Here is a 22,746-nt window from a genome sequence, read left to right on the forward strand (position 1 = left end):
ACCACGGGATGCTGAATTACAACGTAGGAAAGTGATTTTCCAGTTTTTTGTTTTGCTTTCTTTGGCAAAATATGTGTATAGACAAGAAAGGAGCCAAAACAATTTTTATTTAATTTTGAAGTTGTAGCGATTTTTAAAGAGATTTTACAAGCATTATGAAGGAATTTATTTAACAGAGGTTTTTTTGTACACGATTATTGGGCTTTGTTTTGCTGGCCAAAGTTCAGTGCAGTTTGTGAATTAAATGTTCAGTAGGAAAATAAATGGATTTTTGTTGTAGGTCGATTGATGGCACATGCCACCCGTGACCATGTACTTCGCGTTTCAAACGAAGCTGATTTTATATTGAATCGTCTTCGAGCAGAGGATGTCAGCAAACACGCTCATTTCGAGGTTTGTTTACCGTTTGCTTAAAATGATATAATGAAACAGGAGGGGATTTCGACATCCTGGAACTCCTTTTTTAATCAGAGATTCTTCATTTCTTTCCTGCACTCTTAATATTTATAAATTGGTATTTTTCAGAGTGAAACAGCGTTGAACCTGGACGTCCGTCGCGATGAGGAATGTCGATGGGCGCAAGCTATCCGAAACGGTCGTCGAAGAGATGGTCGCCTTGCAGCCAAACTGCTTGGAAATATGATGACCGTCCTTCGAAGTCCTAGCGGAGCGTGGAGCTCAGGAGAAGAAGAGCAGTAAGTCGAAAACGGTTTTTTTTTATTGTGGCAGATTTTAGTATACTTTATGCACTAAATTTAGGCAACTTTTCTGGCGCTTAGACGTTTGGGAAGATGATAGTCGTAGACGTCGACGCTTCGTGCCTAACGTTTACGGGTCTAAGCACGAAGAAGCAAGTATCATTACAGTCCCGGGTGACGCTCAAGAAATGAGCGAAGAAGAGAAGTTGAGAATGTTAGCGAACAGGTAGGAGTCCTTAGTTCTCTAGAGGTTTAGCAGAGAAGATAGTGCACTCGTTTGAATGCTGGTCCTTGGAGTTTCTTTTTGGCCTAAAACGCTTTTGTATTAAGAATTATCTCAAACCATACAATCATCTTTTACATTATAACTCGAATTGCAGTATTGCTCCTGGTCGAGGCCAACCTTCTGAACTAGTTGACGAGAGCGATATAGACAAATGGGCTGCTGAGATTGACCCCACTCCGAGCAGCGGTTCGTCCTATTTTAGTTTTGAACTTCTTTCCTGACTTTTTGCTCTTCTCCGACTCTATCCACTAGTCTTTTTTTTACTCTAATCATTCCCTTATCAGCGTCCCGTTACTTTTCCTTTTTTATATTCTGAAATCACTGCATTATTTTGCACCTATAATTCAGATCTGAAAACAAAACAAGGTGAAGAGACGCATCTTGTTCATCTCCTCTTCCATTTTTATTTTGATGTTTCATATTGATGGAACATAATTGAAGAAACAAAAGTCATTTTCATCTCCATTTTCATTCTAGTGGGTAGTTATATGTGATAAAGTCCTCCTACCTTTAATTGAAGGTCTGCCTTTGTGTTGGCGGAAAACTGAGTTCGAGTGTTTCCTTTTCTTCATCTTCCTCAATTCCTCGCTGGCTTTCAACAGGTTTCCAATTTTGTATTTTTGTAATGTGCATTGGCAGTTCCTTAAAAGTTTTTTTTGAAGCTCTATCTTTCTCCTCTGGTTGTTTCCAGGAAACCTTTGTTTTCCCAATTACATAGTAGATTTTCGTTAAAGGCATTGCCCCACGAATCTGGAGTTGTACGGATTTCCGGTAGAGAAGGGTGATTCCGTTCATTTTTTCCTAATTTCCGTAGAAAACGGCCGCGAAGATACGGCTTCGAGCGTTCCGGCGCACTATTCTCCACGACTAGTTCGATTGGAGCGCGCCAGACTTCTGCACGCGCCGCTTTTTCACGGCGATTAGGAACAAATGAACGGAATCACCCCCCTCTCCATAATCTACTATCCCGTACACGAATAACTCTCCACTTGAAATCCGTACCACCTCAGATTCGTGGGGTGATGCCTTTAAGCTTTGACTTCGCGAACTTTCCGACTTAACATCTTTGAAAGCTCCTAGGCAGATTTGACACTGTCCCGCATTGGATTTCACCAATTGTGTGTGGCCTGGGAAGTTTGCGTTGCGACAATCTAGGAAATGTGTTAGCGATGCTTTGATAAAAAGGTAACTTCCACGCAATGAAAATGGAACTTTCCTCTCCTGAATTTCGCACCTTGTTATCGATCTTTATCTTACCAGTCTCCCTGCTTGTGGTTTTTTTTTAGAGGACATTCGTTGTTGTTTCTGTGAACTCCGATCGGTTTAGTCGCGTGTTAGACATAACCGTGTCCCGGCAACAATGATTTCTTCCCATCACCTCCATCGACAAGCTCGTCGGATACCCTATTTGTAGCTGTGAGCCAAATTTCGCGACTACGATGCAATGGTTAGCAAGAAAGGGTCATTAAATTCATCAAAATGCGTAGTTCATCAAAATTCACCGATATACGCATAATGAAAGGCAACCACTCGGTTTGAAAAAGTAGAAAGAAAGACGTAGAAAAGACGGAAAAACGGCTCAAAATTTTCTGCAACCCAGTGCTAAGTCGGTTCGTACCACAGAAACTGGGTGTATGTAGTTATTCTAGAACTCATGTTTACTAACCTTAAAACTTTACTAACCTTAAATTCTTATTTAAATCCCTAAAATTAGTTTTAATATACCCTTCAACATGATTTTTTTCTTTCCTTGCTGGAGTTAGCTAACTCAGTCTATCTATTCGCCGCACGTCGCATCGCGCCGCGACAGGCTGCGACGGTACAGTGCAGTGTGAAAGAGCAGAACCGAAGAGAAGCATTTGAGGCACTTTGGAACTTCGCTCTTCGTTCGTACCTTGTTTGGCGGGGTTTGTTGTTCTAGGACGAGAATTATAAGGGATCTCTGGCGCCATTTCTTCCTGATGACCTCCATGTCTACCGGAATCCACTTTCAAAGTCATATAGCAGCTTTATTGGGGCTAATGTAATCAGTCATTGACTTATGCATACACACATCGTGAATGGAACGCGTTTTTATATTTGACTATTATTTTTGGCCAGTTATTTGATACGATTCGTTGGAATAGTTGAAATCTCAAAATCCTATTTTTGTAATGGATTTATTCTTGACAGTTGGAAGAAAAGATTTAGGTTGATGAATAAGTCGTGAGCGTTTTATTCACAGTGAAAAATTCACGTAGAAATAAAAATTACTCCTAAAATGTTATATAGATATAGTTCGATAGATAGTTTTTCACTTTATGAGATAGCTCTATTCTGACTTTTTTTTAGTTTTAACTATATAGGTTAGATGTTAACGTTTAGGTGTTATTTTAACGCGTAAAATTAGGTACTTAAAGGCAGGGTATCAAAAAGTAAACGTAGTGTGGAAACCTTGTGAAAAAGTAAAATTTGGGAGTGTAGATTGCGAATATGGGCGTACAACGCTGAATTCCCCTTATTCATCCGGCGTGGGAACGTTTGTTCCTGCGAGATACATCAGAACGCTCCTCCCTGTACACGTTCCGGTCACCTGGCTAGCCTATTCATTGGTTTTTATTGAATAGGATGGTGAGGGGACCTCATTGATTCTTGAATGCTCGCTCATGGACGTAGCGAGTGCAGAAAGGTGAACCGTATTCACGTTCCTTGTAGGAATAATCGGCGTTTATCGGGACGATTAAAGGCATCACCCCACGAATCTGAGGTGGTACGGGTTTCAGGTGGAGTGTTCGTATATGTAGATTATGGGGAGGAGGGTGATTCCTTCCATTTCTTCCTAATTGCCGTAAAAAAACGGCTCGGAAGATACGGCTTCGAGCGTTCCCGCGCGTTATTTTCCAGGAGGAGTTCGACTGGAGCGCGCCAGCTGTGTGCACACGCCGCATTTTCCCGGCCGTTTTTTATGCCATTTAGCAAGAAATGGACGGAATCACCCACCTCACCATAATCTACGATCTCGTATACAAATACTCCACCTGAAATCCGTACCACCTCATATTCGTGGGGTGATATCTTCAAGGGAAATTGAGCGTGATGACGACCATGTTCGTAATCTAAACCTCGAACTCCATGTTTCCCCTCAAGATTCCATACTAGGTCAATTTTGTGAAAGTTTGATTTTAAAAGTGAGCGACAGTTCAGTTGTGGAAGCCTCATTGTGATATTGAATTCGTGTTTTTTCCTTACTAGGCTACCCCATTTGGCAGACCCCCCATGTTCTCTGCTTTCCGTATTTGATTCGCAATTTGTCTCAATTTGTATGCAGCGTGGACGTTGTCTTGTACGCTGTTAGATGCGTATCTTTTAACGGGGAAAGACATGCGATTATATCGAAACTCGCACTTTTATTACCTCATTGTTGTGCGTGTGCCGTTCACTTAAATCAGTCCTCAGTTCCCTCTGATGCTTTCGGACATCTGCACATAATACACATGTCACCTTGAATCAGTTTCGTATAGAATATTAGGCTGAAAAAAAGTCATCGTTGACAAACGGTTATGGTTTCTATTCTTAGAGCACTCTCTAAGGCTGGCTATATTTAGCGTGGGATTTTTGAATTCTTCGGATTGATGAAGGATTTTCAATTTTTCGGAGTTTTCTGGTTTATTTCCAGTTTTTATTGCTGGAATAAAATAAATAAATAAATTTACACCTGCAGATAGCCTTTTTGGTTGTTATTTTCATCATTAGAAGAGAACCTAATGGCGAAGATAGTTTTTATAACGACTTCAATAGAAATCTCTTCTGAATGCTCATTTAAGCTCCTAAAATGAGATTTTCTGCAAACCAAATGACTACTTTGGGACAACTCATAACTCAAGAACCCGTTGGCACAGCAAGAAATCGTAAATACCCTTAATATTACAATTATTAATGGATTATTTTAAAAAATGTGAATGAAAATATGATGAAGAAAAAATTTATTTATTTATTTATTTTATTCCAGCAATAAAAACTGGAAATAAACAAGAAAAGTTCAAAAAGTAACATTTCAAGGAAGATGTATAGTTTGAAAAGTTTTTTCTTCATCATATTTTCATTCACATTTTTTAAAATAATCCATTAATAATTGTAATATTAAGGGTATTTACGATTTCTTGCTGTGCCAACGGGTTCTTGAGTTATGAGAGTATTCTTTGATTTTGAGATCAGCGATGTTTTGAGATTGTGCTTGCTGCCGATCTCTTCGATTTAATTTTGAGTTTAAGATTTGCAGTTCCGCCCAGACCAAAATCGTCCGGTAGTAGACAGTCTGGCGTGCACACGTGGTGGACGTTAGCCCTCCATTACGGTAATGCGACACTCATTGATGACAGCAATTAAATTGCTTCGCTTAATGCGCGTATAGGTGACGGTCAATCAGCTGGCGCATTAAGAGTGGAGGTGTACGGTGGTCGGGAACTTTTTCAAAGTGCTGGATGATTTTCTGGTCTTAATTGCCGGTTTATTGACAATCTGTTATTCTTTCCCTTTCGTTATTTTTTTGGTGGGAACATCCATTACTTATGGGCAGGTTGCCTCAAGTCTTGGATCAACAGAATTCTCTTTTTTTAATGGCTAGTTTCTATGATTTTTGAAGGCGTTTAATCTTCTTCGTTCAGTGGTGATGAGCCGGATAGTGCGGCTTTTTATTTGATAGTTTGTGATTGTGGCTGATGGTGTAATGAGCGAATGATCCGGTAGGCGCCTGTCGTAGCCATCAATTCTCAGTTCATTCACTCACAGCCACCGAATTATGTTGCATTCGTAGTGAAACGTAGATCTCAGATGGTTTTTGGTATCAATGAAACATGCAAAGAAAGTAAAATCTAGGTTTGAAGCTGACATGTATTCGTGGTTATAACTCTTATTCAACGGGTTTACTTTTTTGGGGGTGGGGAAGAAGTATTATAAAAACATACGATGAAATACAGGAACAAAGTTGAACCTAGCGGATCTACTACGATCAAGAGCGATGTGATTTAAAAAGTATACTTTAAAGCTGAAGAAATGTCAGAAATAAATTTTAAAGAAAATAAGATTTTTAAGGGAGGGTGTGGATTTCTTTCAGTTCGATTTTTGGGTGGTTTTTCGATTGGATCTTTAGATAGAGATTGATTTTTCCCTTATAATTATCTCATCCAGTACGTACAGAGATCTTGTGAAGAAGTTTTACCTAAGTTTTTAAGTGATAGCAGTGTTTTGCCCAAAAATGAAAATTATCTCGCGATTTAAGCCTCTTCAATGACCGCGAATAATTCGGGAATTCTCTTATCGACATTAAATATGTTATCGCATAGTTTAAACACCTACTGAACCGAGTTTCACTACGTGATAATTTGGGGAATTGTAGAATGGACTTTTTTTTAACGAACACAATAATCACCGGCCGCATTGAGTGAATAGTGCTGAAAGTCACTTCAGAAGATAAATTAGGCTTCTGAAGAAATCCAACCGATGCTTGTATTTTATTTCCACTTGATCTAAGAACTCATGTTAGTACTCTCTAAAAAAATTTCATATAATTCTGTTGTTGTAATTTATCGTGATTTCGAACTGCTTTTTTGCGATCGTTCCTAAAAATCACGAAACTCACGAAACTTCGCTAGCATTTTCTGTTCCTCATTTGGAAATCACAGCCAGTAGTTTGTGTGACGCTTCATTCCGATCACTGCTAAGACTGAAGTGCCCAACACATAATCCAAATGAGCTGTGCTGTAATCCCTCCGCGCGAGCACACGTTCCTCCGTTGGCTCTATTCGTTTTTTCCATCCCGAGTCCTACGTTTTCTAGGTGAACGGACGGAGCTGTAGGCTTATGATTGCTCAAGTCATATGTCATTGGACATGGCGGCCCAACAAGCACCAATTACTAACGATACTCGCATTACATCTTATTATGCCGATCGTTTTCCATCAAAAGCTGTCTTGACGAACGTCCGAGAACGAGGACAGCGCCAGATGGCTGCAGCAGCAGTGACGAACACCTTGCACGGATTACGGTAGCAGTCAAGCGGCCGTCGTACATTCATGGTATTGCGCTGGTTCGGTTTGGTAAGGTGTACGGTGAGGGTGATGAAGTACAGGGATAAGTAGATCATGTTTCAAAGGATACGTACGGTATGCAGAACATGGAAGCGATCTAGATAGGGGATTTTGTATGGTCTTAAAGTTAAAAAAGAACAGGAGTTATTTTATACAAAAAGAAACATCAGATTCGTATTTTCGAGCATTTGATTGCCGGTACACGAAAAATTAAAATCACAATGAGTTTAGAAAGTATTGTCATTCTGCAAGAATTTTCACTAATTCAAAAAATATGTGAAAATAAGGTGAAAACCATTTTCACCTATTCAAAAATTAAACAATATGGTGATTATAAGGTGAATTAAAACCACTCGAAAGGGTAAGATTATCCTATCTTTGGCGGAATTACTTTTATCTCTAATCTGTTGAGGCAGTAGTTAGGAGAACGCGCAAAGTGCTAGGTTCTGCCTTGGGAGGAAGCGAACACTTCGAGGCTGGATAGGGACGGGGTTTGCTCCTGAAACCTCAAATTCTCACACTATATTAGTTGTGGTTTAATTTTTGGTTAAATCGGACCGAAATTAAGAATTCCCTTTCGTTTCGCAAATGATTTTCTAGTGGTTCACTTTTTTTTTGCACCAGCTTATTCTGTTAAATATGGCCAACTTTCCTTTCCATGTTATATTATGTTCGCCTTTGAGGTAGCACAAAAATTGTATGTTTTACTTTCTCTTTCCCTAAACTCTCGTAAAGACTGGCTACTTTTTTTTGAAAGAACATTAAAATTGCTGGAAATGCAATCTAATCCAGATTGATTCTGTTTGAGAACTGATCTGACATTAATTTTTCAGAAATGACCAGCTACAGTACTCCGGCGAAACTGATCGCACCAGGAGTAGTGGTGCCGGGCACACTATCGATCACTGCCACTGATATGTTCTTCGACGCAGATGAGGAGAATCCACTATACAAGGCACAAGATCCGAAGGTAAGTGAGCTGAATCGAACTATTCATTGGAAAGCACCGAGAAACACACAAACAACGACTCGTAATGATAGCCACACGCGAGAGATTTAGATGAAATACGCAAGAATTTTCCCGCATAAGGTGGTGGCATTCCCGAACATGGGCGTACAGTGTATTTGTCTCAAAATTGAACGAAATGGAGCACATTTGAAAGCACAGAAATCCTAGTGTTTTGTGAGAAATTCAACGAGGCAACTGACATGGAACGGATATGACATAACAAAAGGAGAAAAATCATGAAAACGTACAACTATAAACTCTCTAACGCACGAGCATCCAACATCAATTTTCGTACGAGATTCCAAGCCATTTTTGAGCTTTGATCCAGAAGATGATTAGGTTTTCCGCGTAAAAGATCGAGTTGCGGTAAGAAATAATGTGCACAACGTCGACATTGTAAACAACTGACTAGTTGAAGAAGTACACCTGAAATTCAATTTTCGATTACAGTATTTATGTCAGTTGTTTTGAATGTAGACATAGTCAAGAATCCATGGTCCATGGTGAGCGCGGAACTGTTTTGCGCAAACAGCGATGGAAGTGCTGTGAAACGAGATATGGTCTAATCGTATTAGTGGAAGTTAGCGCCGTGTTAGCGTGTATAGTTAGGTGGTTGGTTCGAGCTGTGCGAGAATTTGAACTGTGAAAATCGCTTAAAACGATTAACGACGACGGTTTCGGACGGCGATGTTGCTATTTTCAGTTTTTTATCCTAATTTTCTGTATATCACGTTTCTAATGCGAATGAGGGATAGGTAGATATTTGTTGGAGAAATATTTCCCATTTTTAATAATTAATGCGAACTATACTAACTAAATTTGTCTGATCATCTACATATTCATAGCATTAATTTAAATATTCTCTGTAGAATGAGTTTGCCGCTGCTTTTTTCTAACTGCTTTTTTTTGTGGATTTTCGTATATTTCTACTTCTAGACAGTTCAGAGAAATGAGAACTTCATTTGCAGTCTAATATACGAGTGATACGCACTACAAAAAGAAGAATTTTAGTCGAAAAGCAAAACGTTCGTTAAGGAAGGCGAGGAATGTCTGGAAGAAGAGAAAAAAAAGTCCAGCAAACGAGTTTATTGCGGAAATAATTTCATGGGCATTTCATTATTTTTGACCTTCCTAACCACCGATCTTTAAGGTCCGTGACAACATCAAAAAGTCTCTTAATGGCCTCTTTTTTTAGTTGTATTTTACTTAGTAGGTTCTTTTTGTCAAATAGCTAAACATCTTTGGGAAACCAACTTTTGTAAGCAACTGGTTGATATCGACGGCAGTTAGGAGTATTCCCTTAAAGGCTGTTTCGTTTATTTAGTCTTCTGGGCTGAATTTCATTTTAGAAAAATGAATTGCCCCTTTCCTCTTGTGCGCAGTAACCACAAAGTAGAATACTTTACTTGTAGAATATTTCTGCTGGGATTGTTTGGGCAAGTAGTTGAAAGTAGAAAGCAAAGTAGTTGATGATTCATTCACCACGGACAATGTTCCGCCACACTGCCTTAACAGCGGCAGTGGCTATTTTCTTCGTCTTCTGCTTGCAGTTGATGCCCTTGTGCCCTGTGCGGAATGGGCTGTCGAAAGCAATAAATTGATGCGCAATGACATGCCACTAATGTTCACTCGGCCACTGACTTGTCTCGGGAGAGATATCAACACTTTGTCAGTGCGCAGAACTTGAGAAATGATGTTTCACAAATGTGGTATCTGTATTGATTGCAAAGAAGAAAATCTATGATTTATGAAGACATCTGACTTGAATTTTAACTTAAAAAGCGCTGAAAAGTCTAAATGTCTCCATTGGGTGTTGTAAAGAGGTACAGTACCATGGACAAAAATAGTGCTAAAATAGCGAAAACTGGTGAAAAGATGTTTCAGAACATGACGATTCTTTCTAAAGATGAGAAGTGATTCTTTATCATTATGAATGAAAAGAGGAGAGGTTTAAAGAACTGTTGAATAGGAATAATTCTTAGAAATAATTATATAAATAAAGAAACATCTATATAATGCACTATTATTGATGACGGACCAGATTTTCACTTCTTTCCAGTTCTTCAGAGAAAAACATCAAGTTTATGCAATAACATATAATAACTAATTATTTTCTGGTAAATATCTGTTTATGATAAGCACCGCAGCCTTCTATAGTCAAGATTGCCAAATTCTTCAAACTGTAGATATCCGCATAGAACTACCAGCACTCACCAATGATCCTATCACCGATGCAATTGTCTTCCCATTCGTAGTCATTACAGTGCTTCTCACATTCATAGAGCATTAAAGTTTTCAGAATATAATTAGTGATAGGAGTACCAGGAAATTCCAAATGCGTATCGCGAAGGCATTTCAGTATGCTCAACGCTTTTCGGCGATTCCCGGCTGGAATTTTGTACCATGTGAAAGAAGCACACATAATCTTTGTTATCTATAGGTTCACCTAACAAAACGTTCTCTGCTCCGGTAAGATTCATCGCCCATGCATCCCCTTCCATGGAACTAGCCTGTTTGTTTTGTTGTGAAGGTGCGGAGCCCGTTTCTCGACTAGTCAAATCGAATCCTTCGTTTTTCACCTAAAAATTGCGTTGATACGGTGGGAAAAAGCTGCTGGAACAGCTCATGCTTGTATACTTCTGCGGCTACTGCTGGATTAGGCCAAGGAATGGTGTTGTTTGGCCAATGGCTGGCAGATCGTGGCCAAATTCCATTGCATCGGAAAGCACATGTTATTTGCACGACGTACTTGTCATCGACCCGCAACCGAACGTCACTGGTGTCGGTGAGCAGTTTGCAGTAATCCCTAAAGAAAGAGCTAATGAGAAGAGGAAACGTAGAACACCTACAACGTTGAAGCGCTTACCGGAACGGTGGCTTTTCAACCACCTGTCCAACGAGTGTCTGGAACCGGCTACGGATTTTGCGTGCTGATAGGTAACCGCTAGCGGTGATGAATTCCACCCAGAGAGACATGGATCGTTTTCGACCGTCGCTCAACTTCAGCACAGCACATCCTTGGATAGAACCATCATCGACAAAGTTGAACACTCCCATTTGGTTGAGGTAGAGGATCGCTTCATATTCGTGAGGAGAATGAACGATGAGCTGAAGAAAAAAAGGTGAAGTCGTATGTAATGGCGATTAATTCACCGCTAATTCTGTCAAGCAGAAGGGGACCGAGAGCGGTAACGGGGAAAAAAATCCTCAACACTGAAACTTTTGTAGAGGAAGCAACCAATCAATACAACGTTTGGTGCAAAACAGCAGCGAAACATAGAAGTTGCTCTGAGACAAAATTTTTGAACTTGTTCTTTTCAATGAAATTGCTCATAGTCCCACCCTCAAAGTGAAATTTCTCAAACTCTCATGGTCGGTGTGCAACAGTTTCTTGATACCACTGCTATTTTGAAGTCTAATCTTCTAAAAAAATGGATTGACTAATGATATTTTTACTCATTTGGGAGAACTCAAAAACAGTTGGAGAGTTTCAGCAAAATACTTTTGTAGAGTGGGCCAAATTCTGTTAATGAAGTAGTTTTAAACCTTATAGCAAACGCAGGATGAAAATTTTTGTCTTGACTGGAGGAGATTATGGAGAAATTTGGCCGAGAGGATTATGTAAAGATCTCCCAAGCGAAACATGTTTTGTTAAGCGTACTGGTATAAAAAATGTTAGAATGTTTTATACCAGCTACGATGAAGGAAATAGTCGGAGTGAGCAGTGAGGAAGAGGTCTTAATATCATTCAGATGAAGGGAATGATGAGTTTCTCATAGTGAAGCGAAAAAAGAAGGAATCATGATTCCTCGTTATTACATCTAACTGAAGTCTTCATATTCGAAAGGAATTTATCCTAACGCTTACTGTTGAGATCCTACGAATCCAAATTAGCATTTTATTTTCACTCTTATGAAGATAATCGGAATGGTCTCAATTTTGTGATGTTTTATTTGTAGATAAAGGGCCTATATGTGCGGAAGAATCGGTAAAAGGAGAAGAAAAGGCAAGTATAAACATGCTCCTTACCCCGTCATACCGTCCGTTACTCTCAACTAAGGTTGAGATAAATCGTGGTTCCTGACTTTCAACGTCTTTCAACACATCCTGTACGACTTTGGCAATTCGATAAACCGATTTATGTACATGATTCTTTCGAACCTGTACTTTATCGTTGTAATAATTAGTAATTTGATAGATAGTGTTGGGATTGTGACCCAACATCACAGATATCCACTGATGTCCTACGTCTTCTTGAATTTAGACGTACAGTGGAAAGCATCAACCACACGGGAAATCACAAAAACCCCTTGCACTGGGTTAGAATTAACTTCTGGATTAGTGGAAATCGTAGGTGAATGATTATCTGCGGCAGTTGGCGAATCCAGCTGGCGAGTACCCGACACGCAGACGAATGGAGGTGGAGCTTGGTTGTTCTGCAACTAGCGACAATCAATCAACGGTCGATATAGCTCCGCCTCTTTCCTTCCCTACTCAATTATTTACAAGTGTGTGTGTTTGTGGCTTCTGTGACAGAACTTTGCCACGTAGTGGCATTTCAGGTGACTTCAGGACACAGAAAAAACGCTTTTATGGATGACATTTTCTGGACGGGGTTTGAGATGAAGGTGTATAGCTAATGGCCTATTCAATTCGTGTTGCTAAGAAACTTTCCGAATAGTTGATTTGCGATTTAGCGGACGAAATAGTGCATAAAGTACACATCGATTTATAGAATCGCCTGAGAACTAGTTGGGATTCGTGAACGGTTACGGTAGTACACTCACTACACGATAAAGAGTGCATACTGTTGTGGTTCATGCTCTTTTTTCTTGGAATTTCTTTCGGTACTGACCAAGTAGGTAAAGGTTTGTCCAGAACATCGTGCAATTCTCATCGATTGCTGCAACGCTTGTCATTGTTTCACGGTGGTGATATGTGTGTGTAATAGTGTTCGTTCACCTTGGAATGATATGATCACTACGACTGGTTTGGGGGATTTTTGTCACGCAATTAATAATCGAGAACTTTATCCTAGATTTAATTAAAATTGAAAATGTTATGGTAGATTCCAAGATGCTAGCGTGAATCGTTGCATTATGGATAATATTGATTAGGACCCCAGCTGCATTTTTAAAAGGGATCACTTCTACAAAACATGGTTTTTCCGATATTTTTCGGACAAATTCTCCATCTCTTGATGTTTTTTAATCGTAGCCTAATGAATAAGTGACGAGCGAACGACACCGCCAGCAAATAGGCTCCCTCCTCATCGTGTATTCTTCGTTCGAGGAGACTTCCTCAAAGTGCGAAGAATTGACTTGGGATAAAATGGAGTAGTTGCTCATCAAATACGCAAAATACACACTTTCATAAATTCTATAGGTGTATCCCTATTTTGTTTTACAATATACGACGAGAAGGTATTGGAAGTGATTTTTCTTCATTAATGTTCCCGCATCCGAGCGACGATAAGCTTAATTCGCGTGATTTTTCCTCAGAACGTTATTTTAATCGTTCATAAGTTAATAGAAGCGTAGGATGCTTTGCTTAAAGGCTGTATTTCTGGTCTTGGCATAAGAAGGAAGAAAAAAATCTCTCTAATATTGCTGAGTTAAGCGGTACTGTTTACAATAAGTTTTTAGGTAGTTCTTACTGTTCTAAGTTTTTTTTTGTTCTCCAGTATGGTGAAGCTCAACATCACTAAGGATACTTCCTACATTTATTATTCCTATACTTTGACGGATGTACTAGTGCAGGATTGTGAAGAGATCCATAGATCCGCCAAAGTGCTGTAATCCGAGTGAGTTTATCATGGCGATCATGACAGGTCGAGGTCGCAAATGCATATCCGTCGCGCACAGCTGGAGGTAGTTGTTGGCGTATCTATGAGTTTGCTATTACGGTAGAATTGAGTGCAGGTAAATGTAGATCATTAGTTTTCTGAAATGGGATTTTGATAATATTGACTAAGTAAGATTTTTGTGGAAAAACCAGTGATTTGTTAGTCGTTGTTTTTATATGAAGATTTTTTTGTCAAATCTCTTGATATCTAGACAGATCATGCAAACTTCCGTCTTTTTAAAGTTTGTGAATTGATGGTGGGTCATGTGGAATGAGATTTGAAAATGAACATATCCGGACCACAGAAATGCATTTAGGATTAGACCTCCAATTCAACTTTTGTCTATGAACTTCAGCTTACTGTTTGGAATAAATAGCAGTTAACTAGCTTGTCTATTTCACTAAACGTTGATCGTGATCTATTTCCAACCAGAAAAATAAATACGTAAATAATTACGATGGTTGGCATTAAGTAAGACCAAATAATCTAAGAATAATTTGTTTTAGTGTATAGGGAATAATTAAAGCTTAGTAATGGTATTTTATTGATGCTCTCACTCTCTCGCTTCCCTTTGCGTCAAACTGGACTTCTCGCACTAATTTTCTGAAATTTCCTGAAAAAAGATTTGATGTTAGGAATTTAAATGTAGTTTTCTTGTTTCGCCCTTGTTTCCATCAAAATATATCCCCAGCATGGCGGTGAATTCCAGAGTTTCACGGATAACCGTGTAGAGTTGCGTGTAGCACGGTGCGAACACGCGAGAGCAGTAATTAGGGACGTTCGGGGTGAACGATGAGCGGCCAGATAAATAATGATCTGTCCTAGTATAGTTGGCGGCAACTTCTTTCATTCATTCACCTTTATTGATAGCAAGGAATGTCGTGAAATGAATTTCTCGGATTTTTTTTTGTGATAACGGAAAAAAGGATGAGTGCATTTACTGATTTTAATAAAAATGCAGCACCATTTCTTTTTTCAAACGAACTTCATCTTGAAGAAATCACAATAAGTCAAGTATTGTGGGACCCTCAACACTTCTCTATGAATATGGTCCTCTCTTCAGTGAACAGGGAGGAAGTCGTTTAGCTAGCGAGCAAGAAAAAATTGCTTCCTTTCACCATATTGATTACTCCATTACACGAAATCCCTGAATCATTGTGACTTTGAGGATTTTTTCTCGTTTTTTTTTACTTTATAGACGAAGATGGGATTTTCGAATAGGCTGGGTTTTAGATCTTCATTGATAAGGAGAAGGGGATTTTTGTCACATACAATCCTTTTAAATTCTTAAAAAAAAAAGAATTAAAAAATCCTCCTGTAACGTGATTTTATCATGTTTTATTCTAAATTGGAAAAACAGTGAAACTTGTTAGATATCTGGTGTGTAGGAAAGGTTGGGAGTCCTTTAGAGTTACATGCCAAGTGACGTCTGAAATAAAATTTGTTCTGTTTTACAGAAGACCGTTTTCTTTGAATGAATCTATCTCATTAATGATTCTTTAAACGAACCACCATACCCACTGCTCCCACTGTTTGTCGCAAGCAAGTTATCTTATGTAGAATCACACACGTGAAAGATCTGAACAATTTTTTTTTTCAGAAATATAATGTGCGTAAGAAATTTCAAGTATTTCTATTCGAAAATAAATTATGAGATCTCAAAAATAGCTTCCATTTCCATTCCCTGGAGAACGCGACGTCTTGCCATGAAGCCTTTGAACCTAAAGGCTAGAAACTTCTCCATGAGGTCTAAATAAAATGCTATAAAACGCTAGACACCTAAATAAGGAGCCTTCTGGCTCTGATGGAGCGCTTGGTACGGCAGCACCGGGAAGGTTTCAATGTTCATAGAAACTGTCAAATTTGTTGTTATTTGTGAGATATGTGTTCTTCGTGGCACAGTCCATTTTCATTCAGTATGTAAGTTTTCCAGAAACACTTAAATCACCGCTAAACTCGCATATTCTCGATGATGAGCGTCAACAGCTGCTTTTCCGGCGGTGCTGTCGGTTCTTATAGGTTTATTGGTCGATTTATTGAACAATACCATCCCAGGTTATGAATCACAAAATATAATTCCATCCTATAGAGTTACTCGTAACGAACAAAGACGTTTTGGGCACCATTCACACGATTCGTTCTGACAGAAGTTGAAGTTCGCATGAGTTGGCCTACACCAGTCAGGTGTGAGCGAATCCATCACGCACTTGTCACATTTCGATACGCGGTCGAATTGTGATACGTCAGTGACTCGCGGATTTCCTGGCTCTCTCAAAACTTTTATCTGGATTGTTGTTCATCCTGCGATTTAATTGGAATAAAAGAATAAAGTGCTCAGCTCTGATAGAAATGTGCGAACGCGCTCTGCTTCACTGCAGAATCGTTTGAGATTTATATGGTCCACACTAACGACTTGCGGGGATTAACTACTCATGAAGTTAGCGCTCTTATCATCCCAGACGAGTATGTTTTGCAATTTATCGACTGTGAAACGATAAAAGGTTTGGTTAGCGTTGTGCGGTTAGGAACCAACGACCGTGCAGGAGCAGCGGTAACCTCTTACCACTACCTCACGGCTGCGATTTTTCACATCGCAACAAAATTTGGAGGTTCAGGGCAACACTCTTAATTCTTCCAACTTTGTTGAATTCATAACGCTTGGCTGCATTCATTAGCTGTTTTGAAGGTACTTCGGTATTGCGAATCGCTTCACGGACGATGGAACCTTCAAGAGATACGAGCTGTTTTTCTACGACGTCACCTTTTGCAAAATATCGCCCTGGAATTGTTCCTGGCAACAAGAAGTGAGCTTTTGTTGAACCTCGTACATTTGATGAGTATCGATTCCTCTCCTTCCAGCTGCCATTATGTTCGCATTCCCCGATCAAGAAACGGTACGGAATGTTGTGTACCAGTTGCCGAGAGTTGGTGTTGGCGTGAAGTATGGGTTGCCACAAAGCCGAAAGACCAGTTTGATGACTCCAAGACAGCTGTTCAAGCATTCAGACATGTGTTTAAAATGGCAGAAGGTTAGCTGAGCAAATATTTCACCGCAGAATATCGCCTCTATCTTCTAAAGTGGTGGATAATGAGGATGTATAGCAAGATCTTTTCAGAGAGAAATATCAAACTTCGATTATCTGATGTTTTTGAATACGGTAGCTGGTCGAACGTTCAACGATCTCAATCAGTATCCTGTATTCCCGTGGATTCTCACCAATTATACTGCTGAAACGCTTGACCTAAATGTTGCTGCCAACTTTAGGGATTTGTCCAAGGTTTGTCAGATATTTTTATTTTCAATTTCTTTTGCAAAAGAAGTGGCTCGAGTGGAATAAGATATGTTGGTTTTTGAGTTATGTGGTTTCTTGTTCCTCTTGTTGTTGCAAAATAGTAGGAAACGTTTCCAAACAGTTTTGAGTGAACCATTCTTGGGACTTCAGAATAAGATTTTTGCTTAAGTACTTCTGATGAGAGAGTTCTCCCAGAGAGACCCCTCCTTCGACGTGTGATTGGTGCGTTGCTACTGCACCAGCTGTTCACAAGTACTTTTTATTCGCACTTTCAGCCCATTGGCGCATTGTCGGAGGCCCGCCGCAAGTTCTTCCAAGAACGATACACATCATGGGAAGACGAGACGATACCAGCATTCCACTATGGTACTCACTACTCAACACAAGCATTCACGTTGAATTGGCTGATGAGAGTGGTGAGTGACTAATTTTGGAAGGAAGCTTGGTGAAGTAATATCTTTGTCGTTCGCATTCGTTTATTATAATTTTGGAGATCTCTTTTTGAGGTTTTAAGTTACCTATACGACTTTTCCTGTTTTATCTCGACTTGCTTATGAATTATCTAACTCATCTTATGTAGGAACCCTTCACCACAATGTTCCTCGACATGCAAAACGGTCGATTCGACCACCCTGACCGTGTGTTCCACAGTATTGCTGAGACTTGGGAGCGATGCCAAAAGGACTCGCATGATGTCAAGGTAGAATATTACTTCACTGTTACGGTACAATAATTTTATCAACAAATAATTCTTCCTCTAGGAACTCATTCCCGAACTTTTCTATCTTCCGGAAATGATGCGGAATAACAATGGATTTGAATTGGGGACAAGATCTGATGGAGTTAAGGTAGCAATCTAGCTTCTATCAGCTTTAAATGACTTCTTTTATGTACTTTTTTTCGTTTTCTTTGTTTTTAATAACAATATCACTTCGATTCAAGATTGGTGATGTTGTTCTACCCAAATGGGCATCTACCCCAGAAGAATTCGTTCTACTCCATCGTCAGGCACTTGAAAGTGACTTGGTTAGCTGTCAACTAAACCAATGGATCGATCTTATCTTTGGCTACAAACAAAAAGGCCCTGAAGCGGTAAATTCTTCCTCTAGTAGTATGTTATAGGCACATTCACAGTTTCCATGCACGTATCAGATTCTCTAGAAGAACAGTTTCCGAGATCTCATATCCTTAAGGTTCGAGCCACCAATGTTTTCTACTACCTCACTTACGAAGGAGCCGTTTGCCTTAAATCCATTGAAAATGCCGCACAGTTGGAAGCTATCCAACAACAGATCCAATCGTTTGGTCAGACGCCAGTGCAATTGTTAGCCGAGGCGCATCCACCAAGACATTCAGTGATGACAATGGTAAGTTAGTATGAGCCGAACCAGAGCTATTGACCAGAAGGTAAAACATTGCAAAGAAGGAACCCGTTGTTATGTACATGAAAAACAAAAGCATGATACAGTAACTAACACCCATCGACGCTGAATTCTCTATTTTACTTTTTTTTTGAAGGGTACTGGAGCCATCATGCTGCAGTTAGGTTTTGCCTGCGAAATTCGGATGCCAGATTTCTGTGTCCTGAACTGCACCGCTTTCAAATCATTAGTTTTCTAGAGTTCTTCGTCTTTCTATTTTCACCTACCCTCTTGTCTGCGATTTACTACATATTTAACATTAAGAAATAAATTATTGAGCCTCATTTCTTTGCATTGCTATCGGATTCCATGGTTGTTTTATAAACAACGTGAAAAATGCAATGTCCTTGATACCATCATTTCACAGGCTCCATTGATGTTCCGACGATGTGAGGATGATTTGTGCATGTTAATGAAATTCATCTCCAACAGCCCAGTGGTGTTCTTGGCTGCTAACACATTCCATCAACTACCGCAGCCAACGGTGGTATCGGTCGCCCAAAATCTAGTATTCGCCTTGAATCGCTGGGATAATTCGTACACTTGTGGGTTTTTTTTTCACCAAATTACATTCTCTTTTTCTTCTTTTTTTCCTACTTTTTCTTTAATGTGAAACGTTTCCTTTAAGACGGTACTACAACGAGAAGCGCTTTGAGCCTGGGAACTGAGAAAGCAGCCGATTCAGATAATGCATCGGTGAGTTTTCCTCCTATCCTTTACTAGATCTCTTAAGATTAGCCTGTTTTTCAGGTGACATTTTTTACTTTTTTCCAGGTAAATTTAAGAGTAGTTGGCTGCGTATCTCCGTTGAAAGTAAAAAATCATGAGGTTTGTATGAGTTGCCCTGACTAAGCATGACTGAGAATTTCTGTCTTAAATTGCACTATTGCCTATCTTTTTGTATCGATGCTGGGTCCCTGAAAATTTTATTCTTGCTTTACACTTTTTTGCTCGGGTGGAATTTTTCTCTAAAGAAAAGTGTAGCTCACTTAAATTTCACTACTTCTTTCAGAACGAATTGCCGTTGACCGTGGATCCTCTACTCGCTTCTGGCAATCCATCAGTGCCGGTGGTTCGACGTCATTTGGGAGATTCTTTAGATCATCGACTAACAGTAAGATGGAACAACTTCGTCTCCACGACGGATAGCAGATGTCTGATAGTATGTGGATACCCAGACTATAGCTTCCGAGTAATCGACACAGACTCAGGTTGGATCCTTTCAATTAAGTTTACGTCGTTGAAAAAAGTGGGATGTTTCAGCAAAGGTACGACAAGTGATCTACGGTCATGGAGATGTGGTCACATGCATCGCCAGATCGGAAACTAGCCTTTTCGCTGACTGCTATGTGGTAACTGGAAGTAATGATTGCACAGTTGCACTATGGCACTGGAATGGGCAGGTACTGTATTCCACGTTTCCCTATTGGATGCAGAAGTTACTTCTTAGCTTTCATCTTCCTGTCTAAACAACAAAATCCGTTCTTAATAATTATTTTCACTTCCTTACACTCCCTTAGAGATTTGTTGCAGCAGGGCTTTGTTGCTGGCGAGTACAACACTCCCGGAGAGACGCCATCACCTCGGGCAATACTAACGGGACACGAAGCTGCCATTTCCGCGCTCGCTGTCTCTGCTGAACATGGCCTTGTTCTCAGTGGATGTGAAGGTGAGAAATTTACTCATTTCTAGTGCTGTGTAGTGGGATTTTTGAAAGCGGCACAGTTCATTCTCACACTGTGTTCTTAGTCATCCACCTTTTTTATTTGCTCTTTTCGAAAATTTCAACAAAATTTCAACATTTCTTACAGACGGTACCATTCTTATGCACACAACTGCTGGAGAGTTACTGCGACGTTGGAACGGTAAACAACGGGTGTCACAGTTGCTGATGAGCAGAGAATGCGTAGTGATGGCAATCTACGGGCACCATCGTTTCATCACGCTCTCCACTACAGCAAATCAGCTGGATGAAGCTGTCACTGACGAAAAGTACGTTACTATCATCTTTTCCTGATTTGAATTTTTTTGCAAATTAAAAATGTTCCTTCTCTAATTTATCAGTGTTTCTTATTTGCAAATATGTTTCTTCTCTGTTGTTTTTCGGGTAACTTAGTAAATGACGACTTAGTTTTTGGTGTTGATGAATTCGTATATCGAGAAGCACTTTTTTAAGGATTGAATGCGCTTGTCTGACTAGAGATGGCGAGTACGTTATAACGGGTTCTGAAAGTGGCCGCTGTGCGGTCTGGAGGCTTTTCCCTCTGCGAAAACTTTACTCCTTCCAGGTACGTGGTTTATCGAATTTCTAGCTTCGCAGTATTATTTCATTGTTACTGGATTTTTGTTGAAAGGTTTTGTCAGAAAATTGCATGTGTTTTTTTCCGCAGTTTTTAATCTCTCGGTATATATCAAATCCTTAAAAAAATCTCGAAACTTAGCTTCAGTTGCTTTGGAAAAGTTATGTTTTATCAACACCATTAGTTTATCAACGTATTTTATCCGAAATTTGATCGACTATGGGGCAAAAGAGTACACATGATTTTTAAGAGGTTCTAGAAATTTACTTTTTCCGAAGCTTCCTCTCATCAGATAATTGAGATGCTTTCCCCGTTAGAAAATGGGCTTTTTGAAGATTTTCTGACAAAACTTTCTTACCATCCTCTTTTCTTTGTCAGCTTACAAAAGCTTTGCTACAATGATTTTTTAGAGCTTTTTAGAGATCAAAGGATAGACTTTCTGAGACGGATCAGATTACATTGTTGGGCCTTATCCCCTACGTAAATGCTCTATTTATGCATAGTTTTGTGCCGCTTCTACCTTGACCTTTTTAATTTTTTCTCTCTCCTCATGCTTTTTTTTTGGAATTCAAGAATGCTAGATTCCCAAAAATGTGTAGTCTTTTCCAATGCACATTATCGAGTGGTGAGCAAGTTTACCATTCTGATGCACTTGCCAATTGCATGTGCTTTTGTATTTGACTAAGGCAATTCCATTTTTATGTCGCTAGGTTTTTGGGTTTCATTTTTCATTCATGCATTTTCGACAATGCAGTTGACAGGGGGCGGGGAAGGAGGCTCCACTGCACTTCCATTGCTTGGGAGCCGCTTAACGAATTACTTTTGCGAAGCTTGATCGGGATGTTCTGGTAGCCTTCGACTACGTTTCTGTGTCCCTATGATGGAGCCTCAGGTGTACTCAGATCCCTCGACGGAACTGGGGGCTTCTTTCCCCGCCGTTCACTTTTTTTAAGGACTTTTTTGTGTAGGTTCTGGATTTTATGGAAGGAAACGAAAATGTTAGTTTTGTTATCACAAAAGCATTACAGAGAAGATATCTTTTTTTGCAAATGTCGGAGTGCAAAAATATTAACCTTTTTGGCCGTCTTCACTTTATGTCGACTATTTTGTATCTGGAAGTCATGCATTGTCCGCAATGTGTGAATATCACTAGTATTGTGAAAAATGGCTTCAGAATTAAGCAGAGTCACGCCTCTATGTACGAGTCCTTTAAGGTTTTTTATTTGATTTAAACTTGCGTTCATTTTTCGGCTTTTTTTCTGTCACAAGTTCAATTATAGGTGGGTCAAAACGATCCGAATTCCTGGTGCAATTGCGTTAGCAGCGATGCTCGAAGCGGCGCAAACGCTAAAGCTGGTGGTTGCGATTGAGGTGACACTCTCGCCAGCTCACTCATCTCTGTAATTCGAGTTGAGCTGGGAATGGTCCCACCTAGACTATAACCCTTTGATCCACCACCGTTTCGAGCACGGCCGCTTACAAAACTGAACGAGGCTTCAAGCTATTTTGACCTGCTCATTCTGCATGGTTAACCGTAGCTTGCAGAATAGGCAGTTAACCAGTTTGCATGCATTTTTGTAATAATTTTTGCGACGAAATGAACACGGATTTTCATTTGATTCTCCTCCACTTTCCCAAGTTTTTTTTTCCATTGTTTCACTTACTTTTTCGTATTATAGCAAGTAGACAGTGCGGTACGATCAGTGGCTGTTTCGGCGAATCATCGATTTGTTCTTGCTGGACTCGACTCCGGATCAATAGTTGTTTTCAATGTTGATTTTAATCGATGGCATTACGAGTACAAAACTCGATATCAAGTCCAGAAATAA

General features: G+C 39.7%; 2 protein-coding genes across 8 annotated transcripts in view; one reads left to right on the forward strand and one right to left on the reverse strand.

Moving 5' to 3' along the window:
• The window catches only part of RB195_011415 (uncharacterized protein), a gene marked incomplete at both ends in the record, with an annotated part of 40,111 nt that extends 17,365 nt beyond the window's left edge, over nt 1-22,746 (forward strand). For 3 of the 6 annotated variants that reach the window (XM_064192818.1, XM_064192821.1, XM_064192822.1), the window contains 6 exons: nt 281-393; nt 526-695; nt 760-924; nt 1,079-1,170; nt 7,883-8,019; nt 8,110-8,226. In XM_064192818.1, coding sequence (XP_064050402.1) covers nt 281-393; nt 526-695; nt 760-924; nt 1,079-1,170; nt 7,883-8,019; nt 8,110-8,226 — 794 coding nt within the window. Of the gene's footprint in view, nt 1-280; nt 394-525; nt 696-759; nt 925-1,078; nt 1,171-7,882; nt 8,020-8,109; nt 8,227-16,298; nt 16,455-16,589; nt 16,708-16,762; nt 16,933-17,019; nt 17,182-17,471; nt 17,613-17,776; nt 17,897-17,957; nt 18,045-18,138; nt 18,289-18,389; nt 18,564-18,984; nt 19,163-19,245; nt 19,314-19,391; nt 19,446-19,629; nt 19,829-19,880; nt 20,021-20,150; nt 20,287-20,428; nt 20,610-20,793; nt 20,906-22,596 lie in introns of those variants that run through there. The other 3 variants (XM_064192820.1, XM_064192819.1, XM_064192823.1) reach the window with 3 other exon arrangements.
• Nucleotides 8,309-12,282, reverse strand: RB195_011416 (uncharacterized protein; the record flags this gene model as incomplete). Of its 2 annotated transcripts, XM_013448172.2 has the most annotated exons (6): nt 8,309-8,484; nt 10,273-10,446; nt 10,505-10,637; nt 10,696-10,864; nt 10,925-11,166; nt 12,088-12,282. In XM_013448172.2, the coding sequence occupies 6 exons, from the start codon at nt 12,280-12,282 to the stop codon at nt 8,309-8,311; spliced, it is 1,089 nt and encodes a 362-aa protein (XP_013303626.2). The 2 variants fall into 2 exon arrangements, with proteins under 2 accessions (XP_013303626.2, XP_064050405.1); XM_064192824.1 differs by lacking the exon at nt 12,088-12,282 and having other exon boundaries at nt 10,925-11,115.

The sequence above is a fragment of the Necator americanus genome, chromosome III, assembly GCF_031761385.1.
Source record: "Necator americanus strain Aroian chromosome III, whole genome shotgun sequence".
NCBI lineage: Eukaryota > Metazoa > Nematoda > Chromadorea > Rhabditida > Ancylostomatidae > Necator > Necator americanus.